General features: G+C 42.9%; 1 protein-coding gene across 2 annotated transcripts in view; it reads left to right on the forward strand.

Annotated features, from left to right (window-relative positions):
- The window catches only part of USP24 (ubiquitin specific peptidase 24), a 268,241-nt gene that overhangs the window by 52,192 nt on the left and 196,029 nt on the right, over positions 1–20,020 (forward strand). For both annotated transcript variants that reach the window (XM_029618249.1, XM_029618250.1), the window contains exons 5-13: positions 1,309–1,431; positions 2,993–3,028; positions 4,427–4,492; positions 8,670–8,735; positions 8,895–8,969; positions 10,337–10,495; positions 12,869–12,983; positions 13,161–13,264; positions 19,053–19,160. In XM_029618249.1, coding sequence (XP_029474109.1) covers positions 1,309–1,431; positions 2,993–3,028; positions 4,427–4,492; positions 8,670–8,735; positions 8,895–8,969; positions 10,337–10,495; positions 12,869–12,983; positions 13,161–13,264; positions 19,053–19,160 — 852 coding nt within the window. The remainder of the gene's footprint in view (positions 1–1,308; positions 1,432–2,992; positions 3,029–4,426; positions 4,493–8,669; positions 8,736–8,894; positions 8,970–10,336; positions 10,496–12,868; positions 12,984–13,160; positions 13,265–19,052; positions 19,161–20,020) is intronic.

Here is a 20,020-nt window from a genome sequence, read left to right on the forward strand (position 1 = left end):
GCAGGACGGCTTGAATAAAGGTTTGATCCTTAACTCCTTGAAGGTTCAGATAGAGGCGCTCTCCTGTTTCCGGGCAAGGTGAACGGAACCCACCTGTCGGCAGATCCAGACATGACCCATTTTCTGAAAGGGGTGAAGCACCTTCAGCCGCCCCTACAGTGGCCGGTTCCCTTGTGGAATCTTAATCTAGTACTAGAATTTTTGGCAGGGCCCTCCTTTTGGCCACTGCACATTCTTTCCTTGCATTTATTAACCCTGAAAATGCTGGCTATATGCTCGGCACATTGCGTGTCAGGAACCGTTCCTCCGGATGACTTCAGGAGCATTACAGCTTCTTGCCCAAGGTAGTCTCGGAGTTTCATTTGAATCAGTCCATTTTGTTGCCATCCCTAGATAAGCACAAGAATGCGGAAGAATACCGCTGCCTCCATTTGACTGTCAGAAGGCTTTTGGTGCGGTATCTGGAAGTTTCAGAACCAGTCCGAAAGACGGACTGGCTGTTTGTCCTTCACAGTGGAAGGAAGCAGGGCAAACCAGCTTCATGGGCTGCCATGGCTCGCTGGATTAAGGAGGTGGTCATAGGAGCCAGTGTGGAGGCAGGAAAGCCATTACTCCTTTAGGTTAAAGCTCATTCCACTAGGGCTCAGGCAGTCTCATGGGCAGAAGCTAGACTGCTGTCTCCCGTCGACATCTACCAAGTGGCAATGTGGTGGTCCTTGCACACTATCTCCAGGTTGTATCGCCTGTATGTTCAGGCCCGGGAAGATGCAGACTTTGCAAAGCTCCTGCCCCGATCGGGAGTAGCTTTTGTACATCCCATTGATCCTGAGTCCATCTGGCTACATGCTAGGAAATGGAGAAATTACTTACCCAAGAACGGTGCCAAGGATTTGCCCGTGGAGTGGATATCAATTCCAAGAGATTACGGGTAAGCCGTCATCCAGTCCTTAGATCAGGACATCTATAATCTTACTGGGGTTCAGTGTTTGAGTACAGTTATGTTTATCCGTTTTTAATCAAGTTTTTTCGAAAGTATGTCCACAGTGGCTTTTGAAGAGAATACTGAAGGGCTAAGGCCACTGCAGGGGTGACATCAGGGTGACATCAGCTTTGAAACCTAACTCCATCTCCATCTGCTGGCATAGGAGCATAAACCCATTGGTCCTGAGTCCATATGTTTACACTAAGGAAAACAAAATTATCAGGTAAGTAATTTCCCCATTGTCATAGCACTCTGTTTATTTTATTTATTTATTTTTAATTTTTATATACCGATGTTCCTGTAAAGAATACATCTCCCTGTTGCAGGCTTTCAACCCTGACAATGAATACCACTTCAAGAATCGCATGAAAGTCTGTCAGAGAAACTGGGCCGAGGTGTTCGGAGAAGGAAATATGTATGCTATGTCGTCAACATCCAGTCTCCAAAAGGTGGGGCACGAATCTAGTGGTAAACGTGTGCGACAGAAAATATCTAAGTCTTCTGACAGACGCCTCCTGCAAAGCCGGCTTGCATCTGCTAAGTATTAAACATAAGAGGAACTTAAAAATGTTTCTGGTTTAGCTATGAGAGGCTTAAATATTTTGGCTTGCCGCAGCAGATGCGTGGCGTGATATTAAAAGGAATACGGCTGAGCCCCTCGAGTTTCTAGGAGATTAAACCAACGTTGTACAAAAGGTCCTCGGTGGAGTGGGACCTGCTTTGTATCTTCCCTGCTAACGCTTGGGTAGAGTGTATTGATGTGACGTGCAACAACATCCTGTGGTTGAGCACCATGTGAGTAAGCGACAGCTTGAACAGATGAAGAGGAAAGGGAAACGGAGAAGGGAGAAATTCAAGAGGGAAATGAGAACAAAAAATGCAAGCAGCCCGGGGCAGGGGATGGATTGTATGTAATAGAAAAATGGGAAATACTTTAAGGCTAAAGAAAAAGTGAGATGCAGAGAACTGAAAAGGATGCAGACCAACTGACGAAACGGAAAATGAAGCCGAGCAGAAAATGCTGCAGATTAACTAGGAAGGGGGAGGACATGTTGAGGGTGCCAGGGCTTTATTTTCATAGTCTCCCTGTGTAGAGGGAGTGGGCTTGCAGGTAGAGAGAGAGAAGCACGTTTTGCCCAGATGCCACTAACCGTTCAGGTCATCGGAATGAGAAATGTCCAGATGTGAAAGGTACAAGAAGATTTCTAATGCAGATCTATGCTGCTGCTGTCGGGGCACATTTCTCTGGTCAGCCTGCAAGCCCTCGGCAGTCTTGAGACTGTTAATATGAATAGTTAGGGGGGGAGGGTTTAGCAATTCCCATTCATTATTAAAGTCTGCTTTCCTGCCAAGTCCTTTTGCTGCCGTTTTTCTTGCTACACGGGGGTTTGTTGGAAAAATATATTGGACCTGCAATAATGAATCCCCCGTCCTGTATGTTAGATGAGAGTCTGATTCAGCCGATCATTATAGTGTATGGAACCGCATTGCTTTGAATCCACTGAACACTGCTGTTCTGGCTGGAGTCCAGAGAGAACTTGTTTTTCACTGTCCCCTTAATCTGTAAGCCTCAGAAACGTTGTGAATGATTTGAATGAACAGTGCTGTTTCCTGTGCCAGTGTTCTCCCTACCAAGTCACTCTGTTCACACACAATCAGCCAGTTGACATCCGCCGTTAATTAGTGTGGTTGGGCTGTGCCCAAAAAGGGTACAGAAAAGAGACTTCAGTGTCTCTCATTGGGAAAAAAAGGGCCGGCTGTAATCTGTAGGAAGCCGGATGTGCTCGGACGTTCCTGGTTTGTTTTAGATTCTAACTAATGAATTCCACAGCTAGGAAGCAAGCAGCTTGCTTAGGCCCGTGATGTGTAGCTTTTACATAATTTTCTTTCAATCTAGTTGGGCACAATTTATTTGTTTAAAATTGACATTTTGACTAACATCTTGTAAAAAAACAAAAAAAAAAAACAACTCAGTTACCTAAGTGTAAAAAAATGCCTTCTGTTTGACAGGAGCCTCATGGTTGGCTTGTGGACCTAGTGAACAGGGTAAGTATATTATGGATCATCATGTGGCAGTCTGATCGTTCTCTCAAGAAGTCATTTTAATGTGTAGTCTTTTGGAAATTTAAGCCGAGGACCCTTGGCTATTAAGTTCAAGTTGTAAGAGTTTCTATGGTACTTCGAAAAAGCTTGTATACAACCTCAATACACAGTATTTTATGGAAACCTGAACGGGTTTAGTTTTTTTGGGGGGTTTTTTTTTTTTTTTTAAATTAAAAACACATTGAGGCTAATATTCAAAGCCATTGAGCTGTGTAACTCCAAGTTATCTGGCTGAGTGCCAGATTTGAAATCTCCACGTTACTTTCCAGCCATCTCGTAGCCAGATGAGTACTACACGTTTCAGGGGCATTCCAGGGCAGGGATGAATTAGCCAGGTTACCTTTATTCGCTAGCTCCGATAATCTGTGACTGGAAAACTTTAGATTAACTGGCTATATTCAAAAGAAAAAAAAGTCCCTTGTGGGCCTAGCAGTCCGAATCGCCTACCCCTGTCTGCTGTGTCCAACATGAGCCCTGTTAGGCCAAGCCTTTCCCAGGCCCCCCAATTCCTTTCTTTGCATTTTAAAGATAACGGTTGTTGGACTCTGGGGCTGCCCTCCCACTCCCCTCTCTGCCCTCCAGTCCGGCATAATTTTGAAACAACGACCACCTCCAAAACTCCCGGTGCTTTTCCAAAACTTTCTTCAGCCGGGATCGCTGTACTTGGCTGTCACGATCCTCGGTGCTTTCTGCGCTGATATGCCAATTGCGCTGGAAGCGCCGGGACCAGCGTCACTATTGACGGGCCACCTTGTTTTTAGTGGAATAGCTTGAGGATGGATTATAGTTGGGGTTTTAGTTTGTTGCACCACATATTGTGATATCATCAAGCATTCCCACTACCTGCTGCCTGCCGTGATGCGCTTACGAGGCACTAAAGGATTTTGTCATCCTCCTTATGAGGCGCTGCCTTGACAAATCCCTAGTGCTTGCTTTTTCTCAACCACTTTGTGCAAGTGATCACCTGCTACAGTTTTGGCCCAACTTTTCTGTATTGGGATATATGAAAGTACCTCCTGAAGCAGCAACGCTGCTGCACAGCAGAGGGGAAAATCGCATTCAAGAAAAATGCCTGGCATGCATCCCCCCCATCTCCTTGAGGGTGATGAGATGACCTCCCCGCTTGCAGAAGCCAGCAGTGCAAGGGTCTCCGCAGTCACTGCTGTGGTTATGGGGCGGCCCCCGGTTAGTTGCATTAGAAAATAATGCGCATTTGAAAACCTTAACTTGCATCGTCGGTGTTGCGCTATGGAATGCTTCCCAGGAAGATCCTTGGACTGGTTCAGATCCAGTGCTCTCTCACTGCCTGACTCGATGTTTTCTTTTCCTTTTGTGGTTTAGTTTGGCGAGCTGGGTGGATTTGCAGCTATTCAGTCTAAACTCGGTTCCGAAGATATTGAACTTGGGGTAAGCCAAACGATTCTTATTTTTGTAATAATACATTTTTTTTTTTATATTGATGGATGCAGTCTTTGTAGGATGTAACACCTTTTAAAGGACCAGCATAAAAAATGAAAGATGTTTCAGGATGTAATCAGCTTTGAAGGGCAGAAAAACAGAATATAACTAAAATAAATGATAAATGAGCTTTGGAGTCATCCCAGGCCGCCTCTCCTGATGTCTACAGAAACTTCAGTCTTCATTAGGACCAATCAGCTACTGGGACTCTGTACTAACTTGATGGAAGAAAAGTTTGCTCTGTCGGTAATAAATAGTCGCCGTAAATAATGTGGGGCTGGACATAAATCACCCTGTATTTCACAAGCATCTTGTAGTAATCTGTGTACATTTTTGTGACTTTGTAAATAAAATAATTCTCCTAGAGATGTATTCACTGGTGATTTATGTCCAGCCACACATTATTTACGTTGGATTTTGTTCTATTTGTGTGTGTTGATTACTCCGCCACTGCTGTTTGCTTCTCGGTAATAAATATTCGCCAACGAACTGATTTCTTAGCTAAAGTTTATGACTTAGTAATTCCTGTGAGATATGTACTCGTAAGGAGACGATGATTCCTCGAACTATCATGAGCTAAAGGTGGGTCTGCTCTTCCGATGGTAAAGCAATAGGTGCTTTTCAGAGCTGCAGTCCTACTCTGTTGCCCCACTCTGGCTTGGTGATGTGCTGCCTTGATTTACGAGATCAGTTTCAGCCATAGGGAATTAAAATAGATTAAATAAGTTTAAATTTAGAAGATTAAAAAATTTGCTTGGAATATTGGGTATGCAATTTTGTCGTCTGTCTTGTGATTTCCCGTAGTATTTGGGAGAAGGTGCTCCCTCGCTAAAGACTTTTAGATCCACATTGCACAGTCTGGGTCACAGAAACTGCTCGAGTAATTCTGCAGCTGATAAAATTGTCGCAAGATGCCATGGGTGGGAGTCACAGTAGCCAAGAGACAAAGGAATAACGTGCTTTACGTTTCAGAGAATTTCCTAGGCAGGAAAGACGGGCGTAGAATTGAAGGCACATAACAGTATTTATTTATTTATTTTAGAGTGATTTCTATTCCGGCCTTCTTTCATTCAGGGCGGATTACAATGAACATTCATAATTTCATGATGACAAATCATTCAAAAGATAAAATAAAATAAAATTAATCATTAAAAGCAATTCTAAATAAATGTGTTTTTTAACGCCTTTCTGAATGTTTTAGAGTTTTCACAGGTTTTTAATTCTTTTGGCAGCGTGTTCCAAAATATTGGGCCGCCTGCAGAAAATGCTCTTTTACGTGTTTTGTCAAGGCGGATAGCTTTAGGAGATGGAATATCTAGAAGGTATTGATTTGCCGAGCGTAAAGACCTGGAGGGAGAATAGAGTTTCATAATAGCATTTGTCCAGGAAGAGTGTAAATTGAAGACTAATGAATGAACAATTAGTCCAAGTTTATATTGGATCCTAAATGATATAGGTAGCCAATGTAATTGTTTTAGAATGGGTGTGATGTGTCCATGGCTGGACATATTGGTTAATGGATGGGCGGCTGTATTCTGAATGATTTGTAGTGGACGTATTATATATTTAGGAATTCCAATAAGTAGTGAATTACAGTAGTCCATAATTCAGCTAAATAATATGAACAGCCGACAAAGATTGAACCCTCCGAGCATTGCTTTTTTCATGCGTAAGGAGGTGGTATTTCAGTTTTAAGATCAAAATAGCACTTTTGAGAATGGGTTGAAGCTTTGGAGATTTTTTTGTTTTATTATGGCTTTTTTTTTTTTATTATTATTATTTAAACATTTGTTACAGTTCAGAGATAAGAATAGAAAGTTATGTTTGCCCAACTCCTTTTCCCCTCAATCGCTCCTCCTTTGTGGCAGGAAGGTGGTCATGACTATGTAGGGCTACAGTCTTGACTTGCGGCACTATAAACGTACTTAACCCTCCAGCCTTCCAAAATGGTGACCTTGGTGACCTTTTCTGATTCTGACAGCAGTTGTAATAATGATTGCCACATAGCAGGCTCTTACAATTACTGGATTTTGTGTTCACAATAAGGAGATGAATTGGGACAATGAGATACAGTAAATTATAATTTGACATAAAGGGGCATGGTATTCTCTATTCAAAATCCAAGCACAGATTCTATTTTTTCTACTTTAATATGTTTCTGGGAGCCAAGTTCCATTTTAACATATTGTCTGCCGCCTCTTTTTTTCCATTTAAATCTCATCTCCTTGGAGATTTTATACATTTAGCTTATCCCGAGTAAGATTTTATTGACACAATCAATTTTTATCCCCTCACCTTGTTTTTGGTTTTGGGTTTTTTTTTTACCAGGCTTGGTTCTTTTGATATTGCAGTACTCGTGCTTTGTGATCTGACTTAATTTAGTACCTTTATTTAAAGTGCACTGTAAATAAAGCCAACTAGCTGATTAAGAGCCTCTTTCATGAAGGCTTTTCTTCCATTCAGTGTCTATGGGAAAAGATCTTGATGAGCCAGGCCCTGAATGAAGAATGTTGTGATCTTAGAGCAAAAGAGAACGAAAGAGTTAATGTGCTGGGTCAGACCTAAGGCCCATCAAGCCCAGCATCCTGTCTCCGACAATGGCCAGTCCCAAAAAGTAAATCCAATTTCTTGTTGATCAGTACCAGCAACAAGTGGTGGGTTTTTCGGCGTTATCTAGGTAACTGTTCATATAGACTTCCAGGAACTTGTCCAAACGGTTTTTAAACCCAGCTATGCTAGTGCCCTGATCACATCCTCTGGCAACAAATTCCCCTGCTTGATTATTTTAAATCTGCTATCTATTAATTTCATGGCATGTTCCCCAGTCCTAGTGTTATTTGAAAGGGTGAATAACCGCTCCCTATTTACCTGCTCCATGCCAGTTATAATTTTATAAACCTCTGTCGAATCCCCTTTAAATCATCTCTTCATGCTGAAGATCCCTGTTTAGCTTTTTCTTCACAAGGAAGCTATTCTATCCCCTTAATTGTTTTTATTGCCCTGCTGTATATTTTTTTGAGAGGAGTGGCCAGAATTGCACACAGTACAGATCTGTACAGAGGCATTTTAATGATCTCCATATTTTTTCCCTCCATTCTGTTTGCTTTTTTGACCCTCACTGCACACTGAGGACTTCAACATATGGTCCACAATGAACTCCAAGATCCTTTTCCTGAGGGGCTGCTCCTAAAGCGGAACCTAGCACTGTGAATGTAGAATTAGGGTTATTTTTGCCTATGTGCATCACTTTACGCTTGTCCACATTAAATTTCAGTGTCCAGTTCTCCGGACTTACAAGGTCCTTTGCAGTTCCTCACAATCTGTCTGTTGCACAAGCCTGTATATCTACCCTGCTCAGTTAAAATGAGCACAGATTCTGCTTTGTTTTCATGCAACAGAGATAGGTCAGCACTAGTACCAGGAAGGATTGTCAACTGAAATTCTGAAAGGAGTCTAAACCATGAAATATCCAGCAGTGAGCCCCCTTCTCCTGTACTTGGAACAGCATAGTGGCTACCATCTATTGAATCTGTTAGGTGCTGTTTAGCACCAGTATTCGCTGTCTCAGCAGAGAGACTAAAGATTACAGAGGCCTAGGGGACTCGTTACCCGTAGAGGTGATTCTTTTAGAGCAGGATTTGAAGGGGCATATTGGTGGGGTATTCTGGGGGGATCTTGTGTTAATCCCTACCTGAGCTGCACCTACTCTGTGGATAAATTGAGGAACCGAGTTTCCAGAGCTGCTAATCCGCATCTTTGATAAGCACTAAAAATTCACTTTTGCTTTATGTAATAAGGCAGGTCAACCAAGTGCTGAATTCCTACTACTGAACGAATTGATCTGATGTTGTAAAGAGCACACTTCTATTGTGGACTGGGAGGTTTTCAGTGCTCTACATTTCTAGTAAATATTTGCCGCTGCTGTAGGGTACCAAGCACGTACCATATCCCAGAGCAATGAAGGGAGCTGCTCTATCATCACCTCTGGAGGGAGATGAGTATTTGGGTTTTCATGGGATTGCTTTTCTTTTACAAAGTAATTTCTAAATGTTGCAGAAGAAAGTCATACTGTTCTTTGCCCTCTTGTGTTTGAAGCTGAGTACTAGCTGCTCTCACTTCTTTCCAGGCAGTGTCCGCACTGGTTCAGCCCTTGGGGGGATGTGCCGAGTACCTCAATTCTTCTACTGTCCAGGTAATGCGCCATTGCTCAAGCTTCCTTAATAAAATAGGCCCCGGTTTGCGCTTAATTTTTGTAGTCTCATAAAGTCGTCTATATTTTTTTTTTTTTAATCGGAACCAAGATTTGTTTCCCTCTTTGCAAAAAGACTGATGGGATGTTTGTTGTTTGCAGTCTATGCTGGACCCTGTCATTCATAAAATGATTCAGTATGTTCAGAGTGTGGAGGAGAAGGACCTGAAAGACAAGGTAAATCCTTTTTGAAAGACTTGTCTCAGATCTGAAATGGTGTTGACATTTAATCCTGAATTTCTCGTCCATAATGAGCATAGAAGGTCATTTTCAAGAGGATTTATGCGTATAAAAGTAGCATATAACTTTCAAAAGCCCATTTAGGTGTGTAAATCTTTTTGAATATTAACTCCATGACTTTTATGCTGTTTGAATAACCTTAAAGTAATGAACCCCTTTGATTTATAAAAATTGGATCATTTATTACATTTATGTACAACTTGTCTTAACAAACTTAAAAATTGCCTTTTATTTAAATATTTTTCTCTGTGAAATAGCTTCAAAATTTCAAGCTGGATATGCAGCTTCTCTATAACCCAGCCCAGCTCAAAAGCAAAATCCAAAAGGTTTAGTCAAGGAAGAGATGGTGTAGCCTGTATGTTCTGACAGCCTGGTGCGTTACAGGATGAAAGTAACAGGGAAAAACCGGCCAGCACTCGGAATGGTTCAAAGCATAAAGGAAAGGAAATCGAACACTTAACCGTTTCAGTCCCACATTTGGGAATTTTTTTCAGGGAAAACAGGGAGCAGGGCTTAAATAGCTGAAATGTTTACGTCTCTCCGTGGCAAGACCATCTGCTGTCGCTTTTTTAAGGGAACAAACTGTGCACTATAAAACCTGATCAGGGGTGATCTTCCGCCAGTTAAGCAAGAGTGACTCTGGAAGCCTTAGTGCAGCAATGTGTAACCCAAAACTCTTATTTCCAATTGGGTTTCACTAGAGATCCAATTTGAAATTTGATTTATGCTGCACAAATGCGTTTTGTTTTTTGTCTTTTTGTGAATTAACCTCACAGGTTTGTTTGGGATGGTTTTTGGTTTTTTTTAGCATGCACTCAGAAGAGGTAGTATTTCTACACTATATATAAAACGTTTGCTTTGCCTGCTTGGCTTGCACAAGCGCTTAACATGTCTGCTGTAATACTTGGATAAGAATGGTAACTATTAAACACTGTATTATTCCAGAATAAACATTGACAGAATGCGAGACATGGCTGTATGTTAGTTCAGCCCGATGACTGCTTTGCAGGATGACCTTGTTTTTGGTAGCAGTAGGGAGGGCAAGTGTTGCCCCACACATATCCCCATAAATGCAGAATAACATTGGTGTTAGACCTGGGAGCTAGAATCCTAATCCCTGCCGAAGAAAACTTTTTTTGCACACGGTTTGTCTTTTGACAGTCCTTCCCGACCTTCCAAATCTGAAGGGAAAGTTGGGAATAGCGATTGTGTTACTGTCTCACTGCATACCTTTTATTTAACAGCAAGTCACTCATTGCTGAGACGCAAATGCTGTTTTGTTTTGTTTCGTTTTTTCCTACCAGAGGCTGGTTAGTATCCCTGAACTTCTGTCTGCTATTAAACTACTGTGTATGCGCTTCCAGCCGGATCTGGTAACCATAGTGGATGACCTGCGACTGGATATCCTGTTGCGCATGCTGAAATCGCCACACTTCAGTGCAAAAATGAATTCCCTCAAAGAAGTACGTTTGAAGTGTTTTTTTTCATCCCGTTCTTGAGGTGATAGCGATGACACCTGGTGGAGGGAGGGATTTCTGTGTTTTGTGTCCCTGTTTTCAGTAAGTGTCACAGCTTTAGAAGAGCTAACTGCCCCCAGTAGGTGCTCTCCTAGGCATATGCTTTCTCACGCCTTATCTCAAGTCAGGAGAGCAGCATCTTAAAAGTCACCATGAGAGAGAAACAAGATGGCTGCTTGAGAAGGACGCTGCTCTGGTTCCTAATCCTCCTCATTTTTTTTTTTTTTTTTTTGTAAACGGGTTTGGAATAAGTTTATGCCTCATAAAAAGAAGGGGAGAATACGAATTTTCCCTCCAGATTCGGATATCCCTTCAGGGCAACGATTAATACCCGAGTTTGCGGTCCACACCCCGGAAACAAGGGCGTGGAGTCCTGCTGGCGAGTCGGGGAGAGGAGCCCCGTTCTCGCCTGGGGAGTTATCTCCGAGCCTGCCAGATCCTCGGGCTCCGCCGCCAGCCTCTCCCCCTGCCACGCCGTCGACGCAGCTGAGTCGCAGGTGGATGACATCACCAGACAGACTCAGGCGTCTCTTCAGCTGGGGAGGCGGCCCCTTCTCAGGCTGGAGCTCCAGAGGGGAAGAGGATTGAGTGAAGGAGCTGGTTCTCCGGGCCCATCGGAGGAGAACAGAGACGCTGCTGATTTGGGGGCCCCCAGGAGATTATAAAACCGGCGGTAGTCACCTTGGAATCCCTTTGGGATTTCATTGCAGGTATTGCTCTCACATCTAATGAGCAGGCCCGACGCTTAGAGACTGTAACTAAGAGGACTGATGTAACTGAACATGGCCATCGACAGATATTTCAAGAGCAAGCTAATTCTATTCAGATAATTACTAATGATATTAAAAATGTACAGGATATGAATGCTATATCTATGCGGGAACGGATTTCCTCATTAAGGAGTCAGTGGAGAATTATCTGAGGCACTTAAACCTGAGACTCCTTAATTTTCCCAAAGTTATGGGTGAGCTGCCTTTAATGACTTTTAAGAGGTATATGCAAGAGACTCTCAAAACTCCATTGGAAGACGTTCCTGCAGTGAAAAAAAAAAATTACTGTTTCTACCACAGCGGCACAGCTCTATTCAAACATTGCCTAATATTTCTAACCTATCTGAATACCTTGAATATTCTAACATGGAGGTCATTGAAAGAGCTGTTCTCTTTGTTACTTTCTTTTCTGAGCATGATTTGAGTCAAATTATGAGAAGTTACTTTAAAAATTTAAATGTTTCTTATCTCGGAGGTTTGGTGCGTATGTATCCAGACCTCTCGAGAGCCACGCAGCAGCGTAGAAAGGATTTCCTGTCAATGCGTTCTGAAATATTAGCATGAGGGGCTAGTTTTTTTTATTACGCTACCCCTGTAAATGTATAATTAAGTTGTCTGGGAATACATATATTTTCTTTAGTCCTGAGCAGTTACGGGAGTTCTTAAATGGTAGGGTGTAGTGACCTGCTAATTATAGAGAAGGAAGGATCTATAGAATAATCGGGAGTATCTTGCAGCATTGCTTGTATTATTGGTTTCTGATTTTTGTCTCCTCAAATTTTCCTCTATCTCTCTCCCTCATATTTCCTATGAAAGAATAAGATGAATATTGTTTTCTTTATTGTTTAATGATTTATATCATATTAAAGATTTCTTTTTGTAATTCTCTTAAATTTCAATGCAAAGTTGTTCTTTGTAAACTTAAGTAAAATTTGATAAATATAAAAAAAATAAAAAAGCTACCACCATGAATGGGTCACCCGGTGTGATATAGCTTGAGTATCTCCCACCTCTTGTGAGAGGGTTTCATCCTCGTAGGAAGGCCATCACTCTCTTATCCAAGTCACTCAACACCCCAGATTTGTTGGTGTCGCTCTCAAATATCCGTGTAGCTAGTGAAAGTCGTTAAAAACCCTAATGTTATCTACTCTAAATTATTGTAAAGCCTGTTGCTACGTTACGTTACAATGTGAACCGAGGTGATGTTTTTGACGTGCCCCGGTATATAAAAAATTCTTAAATAAATAAATAAATAATGCCCCTGAAGGTTAAAGGGGGAATAAGTGTGGGCAAGCAAAGCTTCTAAAGCAAGGCGTTTTGTGCCACTGTGAAGCATGTGAGCCAGCTCTTGCCTACTTTCTTTACCTGTACCAGCACTCTTGCTAGTCCAGGGATTTCATGGAATAGTGTCTCCAGATGAGTTTCCTTTGCCCACACCATGATGGGAATGAACCCGCAGTAGTACATCCATCCTTCTAAATGAACTGAATGTGCATAGCAGGAAATAGATGGAATATAACTTTGTCACATTTTCTGGCTGTCACTGTAGGTAACCAAATTAATAGAAGACAGCACTTTATCCAAATCTGTGAAGAATGCAATTGACACAGACCGATTACTGGACTGGCTGGTAGAAAATTCTGTTCTCTCGATAGCATTAGAAGGTGAGCATCTGTCAGCACGTGCCTCCTCTGAGCTGCTTAGTATTTGGATAAACTAGGAAGCATGTCCTTAATGGATCTGAACACATCTTTTTAAAACAGGTAGATAGATAGATATATGCATTATCAAAACAGTTTGAACAGCTAATTGTATAACTTGTGTGCTCTGTTGTCTTTTAGGTAATATAGACCAAGCACAGTACTGTGACCGGATAAAGGGAATTATTGAACTGCTGGGCAGTAAATTGTCTTTAGATGAACTTACTAAAATCTGGAGAATACAAGTAAGTTCTTTGTTTTTTTCCCTTCCATCTGGTACCATAAAAGCTTGGAGAGAGGTGATTTATTTTTATCTGTTGCATTTTGATGATGTGAGTAATTTGCCCATGTCCATCCAGTTTTCTAGGTACAGATGAATCCAGAACAAGTGGGTTATGCACCTCTACCAGCAGATGGAGACTGAGCAAACTGACATCACAGTACATATTCCCCTGCAGTGACATCAGCCTGCCAGTATTCTCCATCTCCAGCAGATGGTGGACGTGCATCTCCCTAATGGGGATTGCTTCATTTTGTAAAAGGAGAATTAAGGATATTACATTGCCTCGCTCTTCTGCGGTGATACCAAAAGGTCCCTCCCCCAGTGGAGAATTCCTGAGGTGATTTCCGTGGTCCCTCAGATTAGTGCCTTGATCCAATAGCTGTTTTTTCAGCTGGCATGGACTTAGCTGCTTAAGCGGTTGAAAGGCGATTGGTACAGGAAGCTGAGCGGGTGCAGGAAGCTGCACGGTGAAGGCATATGCTTTCTTTCCCCTGCAGCCAGAAATCGTCTCTGTATTCAGCCAGACAGGGCTGAGCTCAGGTAAGTTTAAAAAAAATATAGATATATATAGATATATATCTATATATTTTTTTAAGGAGACCAAAAAAGGAGGCTTTTGTAGCGTAGGGCTTTCTCTTTTTTTCCGGTGTCTGTGCTCAGCACGCCATTCCGACAGTCCTGCTCTGGGAGTTTGAGGGACGTGGGAATCTGGCAGGTTGAGCAGCCTCTGTAGGCTAGGCCCCGCTCTGAGGCTTTTTCACTGCACGCTGCGTGGTAGGCTGCTACGGCATTTTGCGCGCTTTAATTACGCTGTCCTCTACAGGATTGTTGGTTTGGCGTGTGGGTCTAGGTGTGCATCCAGTTTTTGGATGCTTAGTCGGGCCTTGTATTCTGTGCATCTAAGTTAAGCATCACCTTAAGTGACCATACCCTTACCTGTGCTCCCAAGTTTCATTGTGCGCTTAAATTGTTTTACAGTGCTTAGTTTTGGGACGCCTAAGTGTTGGTAGCCTAATTTTTGGATGCCTTCGTTGGACCCCTAATGTGTTTGGATGTACAAAAAAAAAAAACAGCTAGATGCAAGCCTCCGGCCACCGCTTAAGCACACTGTCAGCCATAATGGTGCCTATGCCTAGGAAACCTAAGCGCCTTTCTCTTTGCACTGCCTGTCATATTCAGGCATCTCAGTCGGAGTGCCCGCTAACTTGTGCCAGTGGTGTTTGGAGGCTCAGGGAGAATTGCTTTCTTCTGATTTCACTAAGCCCAGCCAGATATAGGCCTGGGTACAGATGGCTCAGGTGGGGTGCCTGAGCCATCTGTACCCAGATGGCTCAGGCCATCTGGGTACAGATGGCCTGAGCCATCTGGGTACTGGTTCCTCAGCAGGGGATGGTAGCTCAGTGTGGACGCCTCAAGTACCTCCTGGATTGAATGCTTCTACCTTTTTGTGGGTAGAGTTTTTTTCAGGGATTGCAATCCTTTCTCCAGACACAATCTTCAGCCCTATCCGATACTCCCAGAGCAGAGACACCCAGTAGAAACCTTGCCAGGACCTACCATTAAGCATCGGAGTTCTTCACGACAGAGGTCCGGATGGCACGAATGATGACGCCGATCCGGACTCTTTTGAAGATGGTGAAATTCCTCCAGGATTAAAACCATATAGAACTATGCTACGGCTCTTTCATAAAGATGAACTGCCAGCTCTGATTTCTCAGACCTTGAAAATGCTCGGAATTCCTGGCGCAGATGCTCTAACTAAGCAAAAGAAAAATCCCATTTTGGTTTCCTTACATAAGGTCTCTTGTTTTTTCCCCATGATGGAGGCCATTCAAGAATTAATTGATCTTGAGTGGGGCACCCCAGAGGCTAATTTCAAAGGGAGTTGGGTTTTGGAAGGCCTGTACCCTTTGGATCCAGTGGTTAGAGAGCATTTACATTTTCCAAAGGTAGATGCACTTGTGTGGGCAGTCTCCAAGCAGATCACTGTTCCTGTAGGAGGAGGAGCGGCCTTGAAGGTTACTTATGATAGAGGGATTGAGACCATTCTTAAGCAAACATTTGATGCAGTGGCAATGACCTTGCCGATCGCTTCTTGTTGTTCCCTGGTGGCTTGATCTTGTTTACTTCTCTCTCAAGAGGTCGATGACTCTGGTGTGAACTCCAGGGCAGTTATGGAGCTAGCTGCTGCTTTTTTGGCAGATGTAGGCTGTGATTTGGTCTGCTCTTCAGCCAGAGGAGGGGCTTCCAGTGTAGCGGCCAGGTGTCAATTATAACTGAGAAATTGGTCGGCCAATGCAACCTCCAATGCTTACTTTACAAAATTGCCCTTTAAAGGCTTGCTTTTATTTGAGAACGAGTTGGAAAAATTGGCCAGTAAGTGGGGCGAATCCTGGTTCTTATTTTGTCAGAGAATAAGAAGCAGATGACACGCTCCTTTAACATGAGAGGTCATACTAGCGGATCCAGGCGTTTTCATCCCTATATAGGAACGACCCTTTAAAGAACCTGACCTTTTGGTAGGTCTTGGTCTATTCATCCCCAACAGCCAAAAAGGAGTTCGGGTCCAACCCTCCCAATGAAAGTTTACTGACCCACCCCCGGGAACAGGAGATAGGGGACGCCTAACTCTCTTTTATCAGAGATGGGTCGAGATCACATCAGATCAGTGGATCCTGGAGGTGATATGAGAAGGATATGTGCTGGAGTTTCACATTGTTCCTCACCACAGAAGAAGCCGGCAGTGGAAACTACATTGGCAAGGCTCCTCAGTCTGAGGGCTGTGGTTCCAGTGCCCAAGTCTCAAGAAAATATGGGTCGTTATTCCATTTATTTCATTGTGCCCAAGAATGAGGGCTCCTTATGTCCCATCCTGGATCTCAAAGGTGTCAACCGTCATCTGCGGGTGACACATTTTTGCATGGAAATGTTGCATTCAGTAATAATGGCAGTGCAGTCGGGGTCCAGTTCTTCACGAACATCTGACTCTGATTTGTCTTACAGTATATGGCCCTTGAAAGGGCTCGATTGCTGAAATGTTGATATTCAGTGGCAGTGATTTCCACTTTGCTTAAGGCTAGAAAGTTCTCCACTTCCTTGGCCTATGTGCGAGTTTGGCGAGTGTTTGAGGCCTGGTGTGAGGATCGATGTTCTCTTCCTCATTCAGCCAAGATTCCACTCATTTTGGAATTTTTGCAGGATGGCTTGAATAAAGGCTTGAATAAATTCCTTGAAGGTATAAGTAGTGGCTCTCGTCTGTTTCAGGGGTCAGGGAATGGTGGTTCCTTGTCGGCTCATCCTGATGTGGCCCATTTCTTGAAGAGTGAAACATCTTTGTCCTCCCTTGCTGTTTCCAGTACCCATATGGAATCTAAATTTGGTCTTGGGTTTCTTAGCATGTCCTTGTGGTTACTGACCTTGAAAACAGTGTTTGTTGTGGCAATTTGTTCTGCATGGAGAGTTTCCAAGCTGCAGGCCTTGTCTCGCTTGGAGCCTTTCCTCTGGGTAACTCCAGGGGTGATACAGCTGCATACTGTTCCTTCTTTTTTACCGAATGTGGTCACTGACTTTCACTTGAATCAGTCCATCTCCCTGCCGACTCTGGACAGAGAGATGAAGAAGAGTATCATCTGTTACGACCGTTGGATGTCAAGAGACATATCATCCGGTATCTGGAGGTTACTGAGACTTTGCGGAAAACAGATCGCCTGTTTGTTGTTCACAATGGTACTAAACAAGGAGAAATGGTCTCGCAGGCTACAATAGCAGATTGGATTAAGGAGATAGTCATGGCAGCATAGGTTGATGCTGGCAAGCAGTTACCTAGTCAGATTAGGGCTCAGGCAGTGTCATGGACTGAAGTTAGGCTGCTGTCTTCTGTTGAATTTTGCCGAGCAGCGACATAGTCCTCCTTACACACCTTTTCCAGGTTTTATCATCTGGATGTGCAGGCCTGGGAGGACGCAGCCTTTGCATGTGCAGTTTTGACTGGACCGCGGGCAGCCTCTCACCCTATTGTAGAGTAGCTTGGGTACATCCCACTTATTCTGGATTCATCTGACCGGACGCTAAGAAATGAGAAATTACTACTTACCTGATAATTTCCTTTTCTTTAGGCAGTCAGATGAATCTAGCTTCCCTCCCTTGGCTACCGAAGGTTTATAGTATGGTCCTCCTGTATGAATCCGTGTTACAGGGATTACTGGTAAATATCAGTCCAGTCCCTAGACTAGTGTTGTTATATTCTTATCTGAGTTCGGTGTTGCCTGTTGTCAGAGTATTAAATGGTTATCTGTTTTTAATCGTTTTTTGCTAGTCTGTCCACAGTTTTTTGAAGAGAATACTGGCAGGCTGATGTCACTGCAGGGGTGTGTATATATATATATATATATATAGTGAAGTCAGTTTGCTCTGTCTCCATCTGCTGGTAGAAGTGAATAACCCACTTGTTCTGGATTCATCTGACTGTCCTAAAGAAAAGGAAATTCAGGTAAGTAGTAATTTCTCATTAGATTACTCCGGAGTCACTACCCCTATCACCCTCTTCCCAGAGTCTCCTTTCCATTCAGGTGGAGTCCATGCAATTTGTGCAGACAGTGTACTGGAAAGTTCTGCTTTGGACTTTACAGCAGAAGAGAGAAATGAGATGATGTATGAGTTGCACTCATAAGGTATTCAACCCCCCCAACTCCCCAGCTGATGGTTTAAACAGAGCTGCTGAGGTTCTCTGCCTTCCCAGCTGTTAATAAGGCATCAACTAGGTAGCTGTATTTGTTTGGAAGTGAATTTCCCAGGCCAGGAATATTATCTTCCTCACCCCCCTCCCCTGTGTACATGTTAGTGCCCACTACAGTGCCTACAGGCTCCACCTACTCGTTCAATTATATAATTAGCACAAAGTTAAAAGGAAAATGTAAATTTGAATTCTGTGGATTTTCACTAATGAAAGTTCCTGCTATAATGGGAATTTTTTATTTTTTTTTATAATGAATAACATAATTTAAAAAAAAATGCACTCTAGTGGTTCCTTGTCTGTTGGTATCTTTCCAGAAGTGCTACCTCATATTAATAGTAAAATCGTGTGCAAGTGGGTTTTTGGTTTTGTTTGTGGTGTGTTCATATTTCACATGTCCTGACCTTGAAAAGGACAGATGCCAAGCCCTTTTGACTTCTTCAGCTCCCTACCTTTTACCATTAAACAAAAGAAAACACCTTTACAATATTTAGATTAACTCTGTTGCTTTTGGGTTAATCGGGGTAGCACTCTTGATATCCAAGCCAGTAGCAGAGGGCCAGGGTGGTGCTTCTACTGGGTTTTTAGCAAACAATTTAAACAAGTTATATTGTCTACAACTTTCAAACCACTGCCAGGTACCCACACTCTTAGCCCCCGTTTTGTGGGCTCTTCCAGGGAGTGCGGACCCTGGTAGAGCCCCCTACTTCATTTTGGTTACAAAATTGAGTTTGTTTTTTTCTGTAGGTCTTTAGGAAAGCATTTCATTCTGGCCAACTTTTGCATCCGCTCGGCTGACATGCTGCTGTAAAAGATTCCATGCAAAGTTTTCTGCGGTGGAGATACATTTCTCATTATCTGTTACAGAATGTGCCTTCGTCTATGGTTTATATCTGTTTTAATTCTATATTGCTTTCCATGGACTGGGGAGGGGGAGGGTTTCTCTCCTTAAGCAGCTGAGTTGAAAGTAATGTGATCATTTCCCTTTCATTGATATTCTCCCTCTCTTTCTCTTTAGTCAGGACAATCATCCACTGTGATTGAAAATATTCACACTATTATTGCTGCAGCTGCTGTGAAATTTAACTCAGATCAGCTTAATCATCTGTTTGTTCTCATTCAGAAGGTAAGGCGGAAAGAGACGTCTTCTGGAAATGAGAGATGTTTATCCATCTGAACAGCTATCCTGCACAATTTCAAGAGTTACCAGTTTTAAAAACAAGGATTGCACTGTAAAATGACAGATGCAGCTTTGGTTTGGAAGATTTTAATGTCTTGTGTTTTCTTCCCTGTTCTCCTCACTTGTCCAGAAGAATTTTTTATTTCTGTGTGTTGGGGCAAATGCAATGTTTCCAAATCAAGAGATGATTGAGGGCAATTTCTACTGTTCCATGCTGGTGTTTCAGGAGCAGAATAGAAACTCCCAACAGAGCTGCTGGCTGTCAGTATTTGTGTGTGCTTTTTCTAGTGTTACAAGTACACAAATGAATAATTTCTCAAGTGCAGGATGCAGTCTGCTTAAAAATGACATGGATTACAGATGTATTCATAATTTATAAATTCTGATTTTTCCTGGCTGCATCAGATGCTGCCAAAGCTCCAGATTCTGCCCTGCCCAGCAAATTAACTCCTGGGCCCTCCTGAGCTACCGCTCGACTCTTGCTTCCACCCTGTTGATTGCTATAAGCCAACTTCATCGCATTGTCTGACAGAAATCTCACTGGCTGCCCTCACAAGAGAGGCATAAAGGTATTCAATGCCACTCGGACCACTCTCATTTCTAATCGATTAATTGACCATGATGCCTCCTCCGGTGACCATGGGCCCTGCACCTCCTGAAACTGACACTCAGCCCCCCAACCAGAGAGGCTGGCATTAGTTGTGACCACTATCCAGATCAGAACTTCCAAAGCCACACTCCCAGCTTGTGGCCTTGAACAAGCCACCACAAGAGACTCAACCTGGCTATTTCCGTAAGTGATGGTA

This window comes from Rhinatrema bivittatum, chromosome 10 (genome assembly GCF_901001135.1).
Source record: "Rhinatrema bivittatum chromosome 10, aRhiBiv1.1, whole genome shotgun sequence".
Classification (NCBI taxonomy): Eukaryota; Metazoa; Chordata; class Amphibia; order Gymnophiona; family Rhinatrematidae; genus Rhinatrema; species Rhinatrema bivittatum.